General features: G+C 40.0%; 1 protein-coding gene across 2 annotated transcripts in view; it reads left to right on the forward strand.

Moving 5' to 3' along the window:
• Positions 1–15,232, forward strand: part of FERRY3 (FERRY endosomal RAB5 effector complex subunit 3) — a 36,123-nt gene that overhangs the window by 15,121 nt on the left and 5,770 nt on the right. The window contains exons 8-10 of one of the 2 annotated variants that reach the window (XM_065887647.1): positions 426–554; positions 4,381–4,455; positions 8,829–9,031. In XM_065887647.1, the coding sequence (XP_065743719.1) occupies positions 426–554; positions 4,381–4,455; positions 8,829–9,031 (407 nt within the window). The remainder of the gene's footprint in view (positions 1–425; positions 555–4,380; positions 4,456–8,828; positions 9,032–15,232) is intronic. The other variant, XM_065887646.1, reaches the window with a different exon arrangement.

Genomic DNA, 15,232 nt, shown 5'->3' on the forward strand with positions numbered 1-15,232 from the left:
ATTAATTTTTTATGATTATTTAAAAAATTTTAATATATAAAGTATATTCAAATGTATAACTTTTTCAAAGAAGCTTGAATAGAGTTTATTTTCTATTATAAATAAAAGAACCTTATATTTCTTAGCACTTTTGGGGACTGGATTACGATCAAAGTATATATTATTTAAAGAAGGTTTGGACTTATATTAAAATCTCCTTGCCTATTAATTGTTTACTCTTCTGGGCGATTGAGAGATTAAGTTTCTGATCAAAACCAAATTGTTGTCCCCTAACTTGGTAAGACATAATTATTGAAAGGACAAGTATGAGAAGTCATCCTTGTGAATGCTGTATTCTCTTGCTGCTAGATCTCATTGTCTGTAAGTAAATACTAAATACTTGATACTTCACCTTTAGAAGTTCGTAACTGTGTTGGCTCCCTTAGATTTCGCCACAGTTTGCCAAGAATGCACTGACTTTCATTTTCCCCGAATTGAAGAGCAGCTGGAGGTTGTCCAGCAGGTGGTACTTTACGCCAGAACCCAGCGCAGGAGCAAGCTGAAAGAATCACACGGTCGGTGAAACTCAGAGTTTTAAAAATTTCACTTTCAGGATGTTCTGTCCCTAAGCACTCTCCTAGCATATGGGCCATCTGAAGTAGAGAAAGTTGTATCGGTGGGAAGATGCAAGAAAGAAATTAAGAACAAAACTCAGGGTCTTTAGAAGCTTGAATTCTGTTCTTAATTTCCTTGTTTGTGTGATTTTGTTCAAGATCCTTAGAAAAACTGTTTTTAAAATTCAATTCCATAGTTATACTTGAAGTAGGCACTCAGTGGAAAGTTGGTGATCTTTTGATCCAAGTTCTGTATCTCTAAAATGGATATAATTAGTACTATAAAGGACATTGAAATCATAGGGTAAATAGCCCAAAATACACACTTTTTGTATGTTCCATCTTTGATCCACTTAGGTAGCACGAAGTCAGTTACAAGAATTGGTTTTGGTTGTTCTTTTAAAAAATTACTACATTTAGAATTATGTCCTGCTTTTTCTATGTTTATCCACAATCTGAACATCCTTCTAGGAAATTTACTGGAAGATGATTTTAAAGCTATGGAGGAAGTTCATGGCATTTTTCTTCAGAAGATTTCTATTTATGCATAAGGAGACCTTAGGGAAGACATAAAAGAAAACGCTCTGACTCAAATTATGGAGTAGTTCTGCTATCTTTAATTGAAAAATGAAAGTTTAAAAAGTAGTCTTTTTAAAAATTATATTGGTGCCATAAGTCTGTTTAGTTAGGAGCTAAATATAAGGGTAGTATTCATTGAAAAATATACATAGGGTGTGTTTTTCTTATTTTTCTGACATTTCATATTATGTCACAGGCATAAAATTAGAATACATGCTCCTATCTGGCTTGAGTGCATACTCAGTGTTTTATTATTTCTTATGGAAACTTGATGTCTTGCGCAGGAGATGAAATACGGCAGGGCTTTAAACAGTTGCTGGTCAGACCTTTAAATCTACTTCTGGTACTTTGGATGTCTGTCTTGTTTGTTTGTTTTGCAACTGCAGCGTTTCAAAGAAACCCTTATATACTTTGGGTTCACATGTTTTGTATTTTTTAGTAAACAGAGAGAGAGACTGCTGTATCTTTGCTTGGTGTTTTGTTCTCTATCCCATGAGGAATTCCTCCCATTCTCTTGATGCTAGAATTCTAGAATGCAGCTCTCTAGGCTCAACTAGAGAGCTGTGATTAGCAGTCACGGTAGTTTTCGTGTTCATTCAGTAGATGTAAAAAAAAAAGCATTTTGTTTATATTTTAATCATTTCTAAAATAGGTAAAGCAATCTGAAGATTCACAATTCAAACTGTACAAAAGAGCACACAGTGAAAAGTCTTTGTATCTCTGTCCACCAGCCATCCAGTTTCCTGCTCCGGAGGCAGCCAGTGCTGTGTCACATGTACCTTCTGGACGTGTTTATGTGTGTGTGTGTATTTATGTATTTTGCCTTTTCACACAAATGGCAACTTTCTCTGCGCACTTCTCTGTCCTCTGCTTTTTTTCACTGAACAGTTTTTCTTGGACATCATTTCATGTCTGTACAGAAAGAGCATCCTTGGAGCTTTTCGCTGCTGGATAGTGTTCCCCTGCAGGATACCCCACTAGTGAGTGATCAGCTCCCTATTGATAGACATTTTATCTGTTCCCAAGCTTTGCTCTTATAAGTAATAGTGCATGAATAACCTTACACATATATTGGCATGCGTGACTGAGCATATCTATGGAATAGATTTGTAAAGAGAAATTCCTGAGCTAAAGGGCACATACATTTGTAATTTTGGTAGTGTCAGCAACTGCTGTCCGTAGCGGCCCCACCAGTTTGTATTTCCACTCCGGGTAACCATGGCTTTGTAGTGGCAGTGTCTGTCACATACAACAGAGCCAGGCTGAGCCTTAGGAAATCAGTGTGGAAGTGTATCCCAACGAAGGACCTTTCAGAAAATTAGTCTGTCCTCTTATTCTTCTGCCATCTCCTTCCTCCATCTCATTCAGACTAGCAAGGATGTGATCAGACACATTCAACTATTATTCTTAGTAGTAACTAAAAGCATGAAGATTGAGATCATGACAGGTGTGGGAGAAGGCGGAGGACGCAAAGTTTATGAGAGGAAGTTTTTAAACCACGTACGGTTAAGGCAACGTGTGTACATCATGGTAGTATTTTGTTCTTGTTCAAGCAACTATTTTGTGGTTTAAGTGAGTCAGTGAAACAAGTAGGTTTATAAAAGACTACTTTCTTAGAGGAACCCGCGTGTTGTTATAGGAGAGTTTTGCGAAAATACTTTCTCCATCTTTTCCTTTTCTGAGCATGCCCACGTGTTTGTTCTACACGTTTACATCCTGATACGCAAGTACTGTCTATTCTAAGACATTCTATTGTTTTTCTCACTGTGCCTATTATATCAGCATCTTTATATTTCTGTGGTTCATGATAAGCCAAAAGCAATTTCATTTTTTGTACATGTTTTATATACGTTAAAAAAATTTAGCCATCTTCTTAGTATTATAAGGTATTACCACTGAAACACGGAAAGGGAGATGGACTAGAAACTGTTCTTTCTTGTTTACTTAGTAGGGATTCTGTCTGTTCATATTCCACGTGAACAAAATGAGAGTCTTCGTTTATCGTTTTTGTTTTCTGCGCTGTGAGCAGACATTTATTCAAAGCCTGTCGATTACATGGGTCTGTATGAGAATCAGACTGTTGCATTACCTGTGGATTCTGGCAACACAGAGCCTTCTCTATGCCTCTCTCTCCCTCTATTTATAAAATATATGCATTTACAAGGTATAATGTTGTAAATCAGTTACAGTAAAAGTATTAGGTTACTTTCATTCAGAACTTGTTTGAAACCATAAGGCTCCCTTGGTATTTTCAGTTTACTCATTTGAAGTTCTGACTGTTTTCAAGTGATTTTCTGATGTTGAAGGCCCTTTCAATATAGTTTTATATTTAATTTGAATAAATATACAGCCTCTTAAAGATAGCTACTTTGAATGCTAATATTCATCCTGCAGCTTTCAGTTCTCATAGAATTCTTATAAAATTCAGATGTATCTTCTATTAAAAATATATGTACATGTATAAAATAATTTGTGTTCAGCCATAATAATGAATGATCAAATGTGATACATCTTATTTTACCAACGTTTATCCCTCAAAGTAATATCATGCCTTCTAAAAAGGAAGAAGAACTATTGAATATCTGAAAAAAAACCTTCCATTTGAAACAGAATCTCACCTGTCTGTTTGAAAGAAATTGTAGACAGTGTTAGATAAGAAGTAACAAATTTCAGGAATGGGCTGAATAGCAGGTGATTCCTGGTGCTGCTAACCATTAGCTGATCGTCCTGAACAAGTTATATCAACAGCAGTGACTCAGATTCTAAAAATAAAGCTGGCCACCCCACAACTGTCTAATGAAGTCATTTTATGTGTAGTTAGCTTAGTGCCCTGAACCTCCCAGATGAAAAATAGGGGAGCGGCAAGTCTAAAGTGGTCAAGACCACAGGCTTTGGAATCTGAGTATGTGGGATCGAGACCTGGTTCCACCACTTACCTGTGCCTTCGCCGTTAAGTGAATTAACCTATCTAATCCTCTTTTCTCGTGTATAACGTGAAGAGAACACGAGTCCCTCATAGGGTTGTGGTTAGAGGGGTTTTGTAAGAATTAAATGAGACCATCCACGTAAAGCATGTATCTGACTACCTGGCACCTAGAGATCCTTAATAAATTTTTGCTGTTGTTGCGGTTGTTTGGGGAATAGTAGTAGTAATGTGTTTTCATATGCTATTGTGTTCTTTCCCGTTGCATAACTACCTTATGAATAGATTCTGGAAACAGAAATGGAGGAAGTGATGATAAGACTAAGAATGCGGATAGAAGCTATTTAAACATCCTACCTGGTAAGTGTTAGTTTACTTTAAACTGCAATTTTCTTAGAATCACATACATTGAAATCATAGATCTGAAACATAAGTGCTTATGGGGTACCTTATAAAATTTTTGTTGGTCAGTGTATCACTTTAGAACATTGTATCTATCATCTATAAACACACTGTCACAATGGTCTGCAGTTAAATCTTTATTCTTGTAGTAGCACTGGCTTTTCCTGGATCCAAACAAGAAAAATTCCTCAAGCGGTTGCATAAGTCTAATCATTATTGGCTATTTCAAATGTCCTCTTTTATACATTGTTTCTTGGTTTCTTAAATGAACCAAAAAATGATTTCTCCTATGAAATAAACAATAGTAAGTAGAGGTGTGAACAGTTGAACATGTGGAAAGAACATGGGTCATCTGATTTAGCATCTTTCTTACTGCCATTGCCCCGTAAATCCTCCTGCTTTATTATTCTGGGATATATTGTTTATCAACTGGAAATTCACTCTCTTGATCCTCTTCCGGGTTGAATGCACTCTGATGATCCTCAGTAGTGTTTGTATGACAGGGCATAACAGGGAAGGCCTATTTGTAGACGTTATAAGTGTAAAGTCTTTTAAACCAAACAGTAAACGTTGCAGGTTCATACACAACCAAGTTTGTCTGCTCACATGTCCTTCCCCGGATTTTCTGCACATAGGTCGTCACATTCCATTTATTCCTGGTGCTCATTTTGTCTCCCGGCCAGTTCGCTTGTGGCCATCAGCTTCCGAATATGCTCCCACCTCAGATAGCCCACCTTCGCGGATAATGTTAGTGGTGGATTACATCACCACATGCTGTTTCCTCCACTTTGTGGAACAGGAAACTGTCCTCCGCTCCATCTAAAAATACCTTCATTGAGACAGGATTTATTGTATTTCTCTTTGTAGATCCATAATTTAAATCATCTATATTTTGTGGCTTTCTTAAAATGTGCCAATCTTATCTGTTCCGGAGGTACCGACGTCTGACTTTTTTTAAAACTTAACTCTTTACTGCTGTATTTCTGTTCCTTCATGCTCCTTTTTGGAAAAACCTATAGGTTAGTATCTCATTATTACCAGCAAATCAGAAGACTATGTCAGAAGTCCTCATCAGCAAAGAAGTAGTGACAATTCAGTTAGCTATGCTGATAGCATCTGAATTTCCATTTGGGTAAAGGACGCTGCGTGGCCAGGAGGTGTACAGGAGGTGAGAAAGATCCAAATCACAAAGTGCCTTTAGATTTTGAAGTTGCAAAGAAAAAGTTTGATTTATGTATCTTTTAACCAGTGGGTTTGCTTTATCATTACCTAAGTATTTGTAGTTTATATCATCTAATTCTCAAAACGATTTTCTAAGGAGAACAGTCAGGCATTATTTTCCCCATTTAATTCATGAAGTACAGAGGATCTGTTAAGTTGTATTCATTTGCCCAAGATCATTCCACCAATAAATGCTAGAGACCAGATCTTTATAACACCCAGTCTGGTCCCTTTTCTACCATATTATGTTATTTTGATTACTACTACCAGCTCCGAGACCCCCATCTTACTAACGGGTAAAATGAGGCCCAGGATAGGTTATCTGAGGTCAAATGAAGCAGTGCCAGTTTGGGGGTTAGGAGCACCTGACTTGTCCACTCAGTCCTCAGCCTCAGTCCTGGACCGTAGCCCATGTTTAGTGCTATGAGTGCCACCGTGTGAACCATCAGGAGGAGTTCAGGAGGTGACACGCTTCATTGGGTATACTGGGTCTCTGGAAAGCAATCTGCGTCTTTTATTGCCTGCCAGGGAAATTGCTATACTACTCCTCGCCGGACAATTTTTTTTTTACTTTTCCTTTGTCTGGTTTGTTTAGATCTGTCACTGGCCTTTCTCTTTTTTTTTTTAATTAATTTATTTTATTTTTGGCTGCATTGGGTCTTCGTTGCTGCGCACGGGCTTTCTCTAGTTGTGGCGAGCGGGGGCTACCCTTCGTTGCAGTGCGCGGGCTTCTCATTGCCTTGGCTTCTCTTGTTGCAGAGCATGGGCTCTAGGTGCGTGGGCTTCGGTAGTTGTGGCAAGAGGGCTCAGTAGTTGTGGCTCGCGGGCTCTAGAGCGCAGGCTCAGTAGTTGTGGCACACGGGCTTAGTTGCTCTGGGGCATGTGGGATCTTCCCGGACCAGGGCTCGAACCCGTGTCCCCTGCATTGGCAGGCGGATTCTTAACCACTGTGCCACCAGGGAAGTCCCTGGCCTTTCTCCTTTACTGCTTATCTAGTTCTTTTATTGTATAAGTTAATAAAAAAAGACCTTTGCCTGGGGCCTTTCAGTGGCATCCATGGGCACAGCTTATGTACACTAGTAATTGGAAATGGTTAAACATTGTGCCAAAGTATATTCAATACTTCAAAAATACTATATGTTTATAAATAAATATAAGTAAAATCCTAAGATAAGGACTTTGAAGCCAGGATGAGCAGAATTTGTGAGGACATCGGTTAGTGATAGAAGAATAGTTCCTAGAAGAGCAGAGTTTTCCTAGAAGGACATAACAGATTTTCCAGTGAGTCAGGTGTGTTTATAAAAACATGTTTTTTAGGGCTTACCTGGTGGCGTGGTGGTCGAGAGTCCGCCTGCCGATGCAGGGGAAATGGGTTTGTGCCCCAGTCCGGGAAGATCCCACATGCCCCGGAGTGGCTGGGCCCATGAGCCATGGCCGCTGAGCCTGCACGTCCGGAGCCTGTGCTCCGCAACGGGAGAGGCCACAACGGTGAGAGGCCCACGTACCGCAAAAAAACCCACATATTTTTAATATATTTTATTTATTTATATTGACAGAAACTGCAGAATATAAAAGCCAATGGCTAGCATGGCTACATAGAAAATAGAGTGATTGTAGAAAACCTGGATGTTAAGGTTTGATAAACACTGCGCCAGCATTCAGTCCAGCACATTTGTTTCCCATTCAGTGAACAGATGTTTACTGAGTACCTTCTATGTAACCAGGCCCTGTTGTTCCACGTGCCAGAGATAGAACATTAAACAAGAGAGAAAAAAATCCCTACAGTCACGGCATGTAAACAGTGGTCCCTTTAAAATAACCTCATAAACAAATAACAGAAGAATTTCAGTGCTGAGAAGAACATAGAACAATGTGAAAGAGAATAAGTGAGGCGTGAGGGAATCCTATATCAGTCAGATGGGTCAGTCAAGGAAGACCTCTGGGAGGAGGTGACCTTCACTCTGAGGTGTGCTTGGCGAAAAGCAGTCAGTCGACAAGAATCTTGGGGGAAAGCTTCTCTCGGGGAGCAGCCCTGGATCGGGAACAAGCCCTGTGTGTCTGAAGACCTTAAGGAGAGTCTGTGTGGCTGAGGCAGGAGCAGAGGGTGAGACAAGAGGACGGAGTTTGGATTTTTTCCTGAGTGTCGTGTGAGTCATGTTAAATGGGACAGTGATATAATCTGATTTATACTTAAATCGTTTTAACTGCAAATGTGGATGTGGTTTGTAGGTGGGCAAGAATAGGAACAGAGGTTAATTAACAGGCTATTACAGAAACCTAAGTGAAATGATGGTAGCATGAACTAGGGTGATGGCAATAAAAATGGAATGCTCAGATTTGAGATATTTGAGGTATATGTTGCAGATACACTGAAAATAGCTGGTGGTGAATTGGATTGGGGAAGAGGCAGTGAGAGAAAGAAAGTAATTAAGGGCAACTCCTGGTTTCTGCCCTGTGTAGCTAACGGGAGGGGGACTGGACCCATAAACCGAGATGGAGAGAAGCAGGTTCAGGGTGCAGGGAACACAGGTCATCAGGTAGCCTGTTTTTACATGTTAAGTTTGAGTTAAGTACGACGTTTTGAGCATTTACATCAAAATAGCGATGATGAGTACTCATTTGACCTACTTACGAGTAAATAAGCTTGGTGGTCTCTTCATACCAATTTAGGAACCTAAGGTAAATTTGGCCTCTTTTAGGGGCTTCCCTGGTAGCGCAGTGGTTGGGAGTCCGCCTGCCGATGCAGGGGATGCGGGTTCACGCCCCGGTCTGGGAAGATCCCACATGCCGCGGAGCGGCTGGGCCCGTGAGCCATGGCCGCTGGGCCTGCGCGTCCGGAGCCTGTGCTCCGCAACGGGAGAGGCCACAACAGTGAGAGGCCCGCGTACCGGAAAAAAAAAAAAAAAAAAAAAAATTTGGCCTCTTTTTTCATCACCCTTCTTCCCAAGAATGAAGGAGCACTAATTATATTTGCTTCCTGAGTCCAACACAGGTTCCTGATAACACCCCTGCTGCTTCAGCTCATTGGCTGCCACTACAGTTGTTTACGAAGCCCACTGATGAGTAAGACTTATGCATTTGAAAGTCATGGTTGTATCTGCTGTTCACAGGAGAATTTTACATTACTCGGCATTCTAATCTCTCAGAAATACATGTTGCTTTCCATCTCTGTGTGGACGACAACGTGAAATCGGGAAACATCACTGCTCGGGACCCTGCCATCATGGGTCTCCGAAACATACTCAAGGTTAGCTGCACCCATGACATCACAACCATAAGTATTCCTCTCCTGCTGGTGCGTGATATGTCAGAGGTAAGCAGACAGAAGAATACCAGCGTTTTCTGAAAATGTTAAAATACTGTATAATAATAATAATCCACTTTACATCTTAAAAGCTCTGTTTAACTAATGAGGCTTTGCATCTCCTATCTGTCATCAATAGAATTGAGTGACATATAACATAAACAGTGAATAGTCCTTAACCAAATACGTTCAAAAGAATTCTAGCATTATCCTATAGTAGGTAAACTAGAAAGCCAGACTTGTTTTTAGCTTTGGATAAGGCATGTGCCCCTCATCCTCCCCCTCCTCGTCTGTTTTTGTCTTAAGTAGCTTTAGATTTACCTCCACATTTGTATTTGGCTTCGGCTAACATTAAAATTAGTAGGCATTAATAGGCAATAGAAAGAGAAGCTAGATGATGGGAAGAAGCCAGCCTCATTTTGACATTGTCTCAAGGATGCTCTTAGTATAATACAAGTACTGGCTTCTGCGACCAAAAGGTGGCATAATCATTCATTCATTTTATGATGTACTGAACGTTATTTTACATTTTTAATTTAAAAATCTCTTTCCACGGCTGTTTGCTTTCTCTCCTGCTTTCGTCCCTTACCTACATAAAAACCAGTTAGAAGGGATAAGTTGTAGAAATAATACAGAGACTAAAAATTCAACTTCAGATAGTCTGGAGGAGCAAAGCAGCCTCAAAACAAACGGGTGCAGGCAAGTCCTTCTGGGAGAGCCAGTGGCCAACGTGGTGAAGGACCCATGTCAGCAACATGGTGCCTGCTTGTTTTGAGTGGCACTTTTTTAAAAAGCAAAATGGCTAACTGGCAAGTACAGCTTGTGAAAGGAAGGAAGTTGTTTACCAAAATAATAGATGTGTATAAATACTGTATCGTAAAGTGCAGGGTAAAAGATCTGATACTGTACTTTTTAGAGTGACTCAGTCCCCAGTTAGACTCATCACATTATAGGACACCTCATTTTAAATGCAATACTCTATATAAACACACACACAAAAATCAATTCCATATAAGACAGGATGATTTTAAATGGTTTCCCACTTACAATTCATTTGTATTTTTACCAGACACACTATCGTTTTGATTACAAGAATTCTGGCTCAATCAGATGCAAGCTGCATCAAACTTTTTAATTTCTCAGCCTCAGTCATACCTAATACGGCATTAGGAGAGATTGACCAACATGTTTTGTTTTGTTTTATTTTTCCCACTGTAGCTTTATAAAGTCTTAGTCCCATCAGGAATTTTTAGCCATTGTTAGCGTCACTAACTAGTCCATCTAAAAAAGAGTCTTTGGGGAGTGACAAAGAAAGTTTGTGATGAATTCCAGCCACACGGAAACATCCGAACATTCCTGCAGCTGGACTCCTGGTTAACCAGTTTATAAAAATGGTTGTATGTAGGTGGGAAACAACCTCAAAGACAGTGTTTCCAAAAGTCACTAAGTTCGGATTTACTTCCAGACATCTGATACTATAGCGTGCCCTCTCCCGCAGTGTCACAAAGGTTACATGTTTTAAATTGGGACAGCCAGCTGCAGAACATTAAGTCTGTTTCCAGAGTGTCCATTTTAATTCATGAAAGTATATTGAGCCACGATCCTCCCATTGGTCGTATTTAAACATCCATTCAGGTCAAGAAGTTTATCCTACAAACTCAGACAACACTGCACAGGATATAGAGGCAGTATTTGTCTTAGCTTTCGTGCAAGGATCCCAAAGCGTTTCGGCTCTTGTTTTCTTCCTGTAACAGACTTGCCAGCCTCTCAGTTACCATACCGCAGCGTGTGCAAGGTAATGATGACGGTGTCGGAAACAGTCCATGTCCCAGCGTCGGTAAACGCAGCTGTAGAAATGAATCGCAGTTTAAAAAAACAGCAAAGGAAAAAATAACCTAGCGGCAGGAAGGAAGGCGTCCTGCTCTTACCAGTTTTATCTCTGTAGATCTTTGTGATCTGAAGACACTGTCATCCTGGAGTTCAGTCTAACCTGATAGACGGGGAGTGAACCTGCAGGTCACGAATCCTGAGTTCCTGACCTTTCCTTTTGTCTGTGCTGTTAACTTGTTGAATCACTTGGGACTGAAGGGTTTTAGTTGTTCTAATTGTTGTGGTTGATGCAGATGTTGTCCTTAACCTTTTATTAGCATGTAATACCCATGAAGAAAAGCACACATAAATATCCAGCTCACATTTTCGCCAACTGAACACCAACATCACCAACGCCCAGATGATGAAACAGAACGTCACCAGCAAGCACCCCAGCATCGCCCTGTGCTCCCTTCCCATCGCTTAACCCACATCCCGTCCCTCCACAAGGGTACCCGCTGTTTTAGTTAGGTGTGTTTTTGTAATTTCCGTGGGTGGAGTCCTGTTGTACGCACTCCCGTGTCTGGCTTCTTTCACTCAGTGTGTGTGTGTGAAATTCATCCATAGCACTGTTGGAGGCTGTAGGTCGCTCATTCACAGCGTTACGCAGCGTTCCATTGCATGACTGGACCACAGCTGTTTAGTCATTCTCCTATTTGTGGACATTCGGGTGGTCTCCAGGTTTTGATTATTGCGACGAATGTTGCTGTGAGCATTCTAGAACATATGTTTGGGCATTTCTGTTGGACACATACTTAGGGGTGGAATTGGTAGACGGTAGGCCAGGCACCCGTTTAGCTTTGGTAGATCCAGTCAAATAGTTTCCCAAAGCGACTGTTGAATGTAAAAAATGAGAAAGCCAGACTGCCGTTGCTCACCTTCTGACGATGCTTACGAGACCGATTGACATGAGTGTTCAGGAACCTCTGAGGCACAAGCTTGAGATAAAGGATAGTCTTGCAATTTCCCTCAGGGGTGCATAAACCCAGGAAATAATTCTTATATCTACCGTCTAAGACACACCGTGAAGACCTAAAAGTATATACCAGTTAATCACCTCTGCAGTTCAGCCTTACTCTAATTGGAAGATTCAGGTTGGGTAGTCAAAGTGCGGCCACTAGCTTTAGATACAAGATATTGTCTGCGGTGGTAATTAGAACTGGCATCCTCATTTCAATTTCACAGGTTTAGAATTTACTCTGTGTGTGCCGTGCCCACTTATCATCTAAAGTATAGCCACCGGGCCCAGTTTCCTGCCTCATTTCCAAAGTCTGAAGTGTTTCACGTGATCCGTTCAGCTTCTTCAATGGATTTCTTTCACATGTACTCTCACAGATGTGACGCTAAGATTTCGTCACTTGGCTGTTAGTTAGAACTCATGATCAAAAGCGTTCTGTGCTTACCTGACCCACTGTGTGGTAGACGCCGCCTACCGTATAATATATACTAAGGGTTACTTCCAGAAGAGAGCTCCTTACAGGACTACAGGCCACATCCCACGATGACACCCAGTAAATCATGTCTTCTTGTGACCTTGTTGACTTCTAAAGCTTGCGGTTTAGAGTCCTCAAAGCCATTCTTTTTAGGCACTGCTTTCGATCAGAGAATAAATGACAGGGGTGCTTGGGATGGAGCCCCTGTGTGGGCAAATGGGGGTTTTAAAAACCACCTGGGTGTGCATTTGTGCAGGTGCCTGCAGCTTTCTAGTTTCCTTTCTGATCCACCTGCTGCTAAGTAGCGCTAAGCGAAGGTAAACAGAATGTGAGTGTTCATATCATGTGAAAATTAAATTGTCTGTCGCTTCGAAGATATCCTGGGATCCTGCCCGGAGCTGGTATTTTGGTGTGTTCTCTATATAGCACTGATGAAACTTTGCGTTAATTCACATCATTCTGAAGAGTCCGTATTAATTTGGCTCATAGATATTTGCTCTAGACCACGCTATTAACCACACATACCAAAAGCAAGAAAGCAAGCTATTGAGGGATAAAAGGGGATGATCTTTGGAGAAGTGGGGCAGTGAAAGGACTTGATGTTTTCATCTACTTTTGGTCAAACCACTAGAACTATCCCTGTTCTAACTTGTGCTTCAGTCTTTCGTCATTTCCATCATGATCCTGCCTTTACTACAGTGGGGTCATATGTATTCTGTATGTCGATGTTGAAGGCTGGCCCTTCGGAAGCTCTGTGCTCACACTACACGATGACTGTCCTCATGTAAGTAGCGCTTACCTTAGTAAGCCTTGGCCTTAGCCTGAGATGTTTCAGAGGCTAATCGTAGATGACAATAAATTACAGATAAGACAAGCTACTGTCAGATAATGCCTTTTTATACGTAAAAACAAGTGCTTTATTATAATAGTATGAATAGTAATAATTCCTTGATTCTGATTATTTCCGTGGTATTTCGAAAAAATGTTATGTTTTAGAGTAGCATTTTAAAGTGATGCAAATACTCAGTTATACTTTAGCATTTATTCCCACATACGATCCTTCAATAAAATGTTTAATGCAAGTGAAGCGTAAGTAAATAAAACACCACTAATGAAAACCAGCAGAAACAACGAAACCTAAAAACAGATGCACAAAGACTTTTGAGGCACTGGAATTGTGAGACACGGACCATAAAATAGTTGATTACTGTGTTTAAAGAGCTTGAAGACAAGCTTAAAATGTCTTCAAGTAAAAAGATGCTGTGAAAAACGACCTAGCAACTACAAAATTGAGTTTTTAGTTACTGAAAGACATTTAAAAGACCTAAATAAATAGATATACTATGTTCATTGGTTGGAAGACTCAGTACTGTTATCTGTTCTCTTCAAACTGATCTGTAGATTTAAATCCCAGTCAAAATCCTTATAAGGTGATTTTGGAGATAAAGCTAATTCTAAAATTTAGATGAAATACACAGGACCTAAAACAGTCAAAACAATTTTGAAAAAGAACAAAGTTGGAGAACTTACAGCAATTGATTTCTAGGCTTGCAAGCTTAGCAAGCTACAATAACCAGTGCAGTGTGACATTGGCAAAAGAATAGACTGTGGATCAAAGGAACAGAATAAAGAATCCAGAAATAAATCCGTGCATATATGGTCATTTGATTTACAGCAGAGATACCAAGGCAGTTCAGTGTGAGAAAGTGTAATGTATCCAACCAGTGGTGTTGGAAAAATTGGGTATTTATACAGGAAAACAACAACAACAACAAAACAAACCTTGAGCTTTACCTCACAATCATACATAAAAATTAACTTAAAATGGATCACAGACCTAAGCCAAAAAAGCTAATAGTATAAAACCTCTAGAGGAAAACACAAAAGAAATCCTGGTATCAGATTAAGCAGAGATTTGTTAAGACACCAAAAAAACATAAACCATAAAAGAAAAGCTTAATAAATTGTGCTTCATTAAAATTTAAAACCTTTCTCATCAAAAGATACTGTTAAGAAAATGAAAAAATGCAGGTCTCAGACTGTCACATGACCTTGAGTGGTTCACTCTACCTTTCTCAGTGTCCTTTTTAGTTTATAAAAGTTGTTTCTTGTGAGATACAAACTGTGTATATTGTAAAGTTCTATGTAAATGTAAGACATTATTATTGTAGTTTTCAGAGCTATCAGCATTTCCTCTTAGCCGCAGGTAGGTATTTCTTAGTCACCTTGCTCCCTCTGTACATTTTTTTAAACTAGGCAGAAATAAGACAAAAGACAAAAACTTGTCACTCCATGCATATGTGTACTCCCGTAAGGCACCGTGGCTCTCTTATAACAGCCTTGTCAGTTACAAGGAAATATTCTTCCTGAGCTTTGAAGCTAAGACGTATTATAAACTTAATTTAAATATCAGGCAATTCTACTAGTCATTTTTATAAGCGTCCAGAGTCTTGGAAAAGAGGATTCTTTACTTTTTAGCCCTTTTGGCAACTAGACCCCTTTTATTTATCAATCTTAAAAGTATCTTGGACACAAAAAAGTAGTTTCCTGGGAATTCCCCGCAGTTCAGTGGTTAGGACTCTGCACTTTCCTGCTGAGGGCCCGGGTTTGATCCCTGGTCGGGGAAGTAAGATCCCGCATGCCGCGAGGCACAGCCAAAAAGAAAAAGAAAACAAAGTAGTTTCCTCTCAAAGCCTAATTCTAGCTACAGAGGAAGTCACTTTCTTTTTAAAATTCCATGGATAATAAATGGTTCACTCACTCAACCTGTATGCCTGAGCATCTGTGTGCTCAGTGTTGCAGGAGGCATCATCGTAAAGGTAATAAAGGTAAATAAAAAGTGGTTCCTGCCCTTAGAGAGCACTCACCTTAATAAAGAAGACACAGATCCCATCTCCCTACCTGTTCC

Source organism: Phocoena phocoena, chromosome 11, assembly GCF_963924675.1.
Source record: "Phocoena phocoena chromosome 11, mPhoPho1.1, whole genome shotgun sequence".
Classification (NCBI taxonomy): Eukaryota; Metazoa; Chordata; class Mammalia; order Artiodactyla; family Phocoenidae; genus Phocoena; species Phocoena phocoena.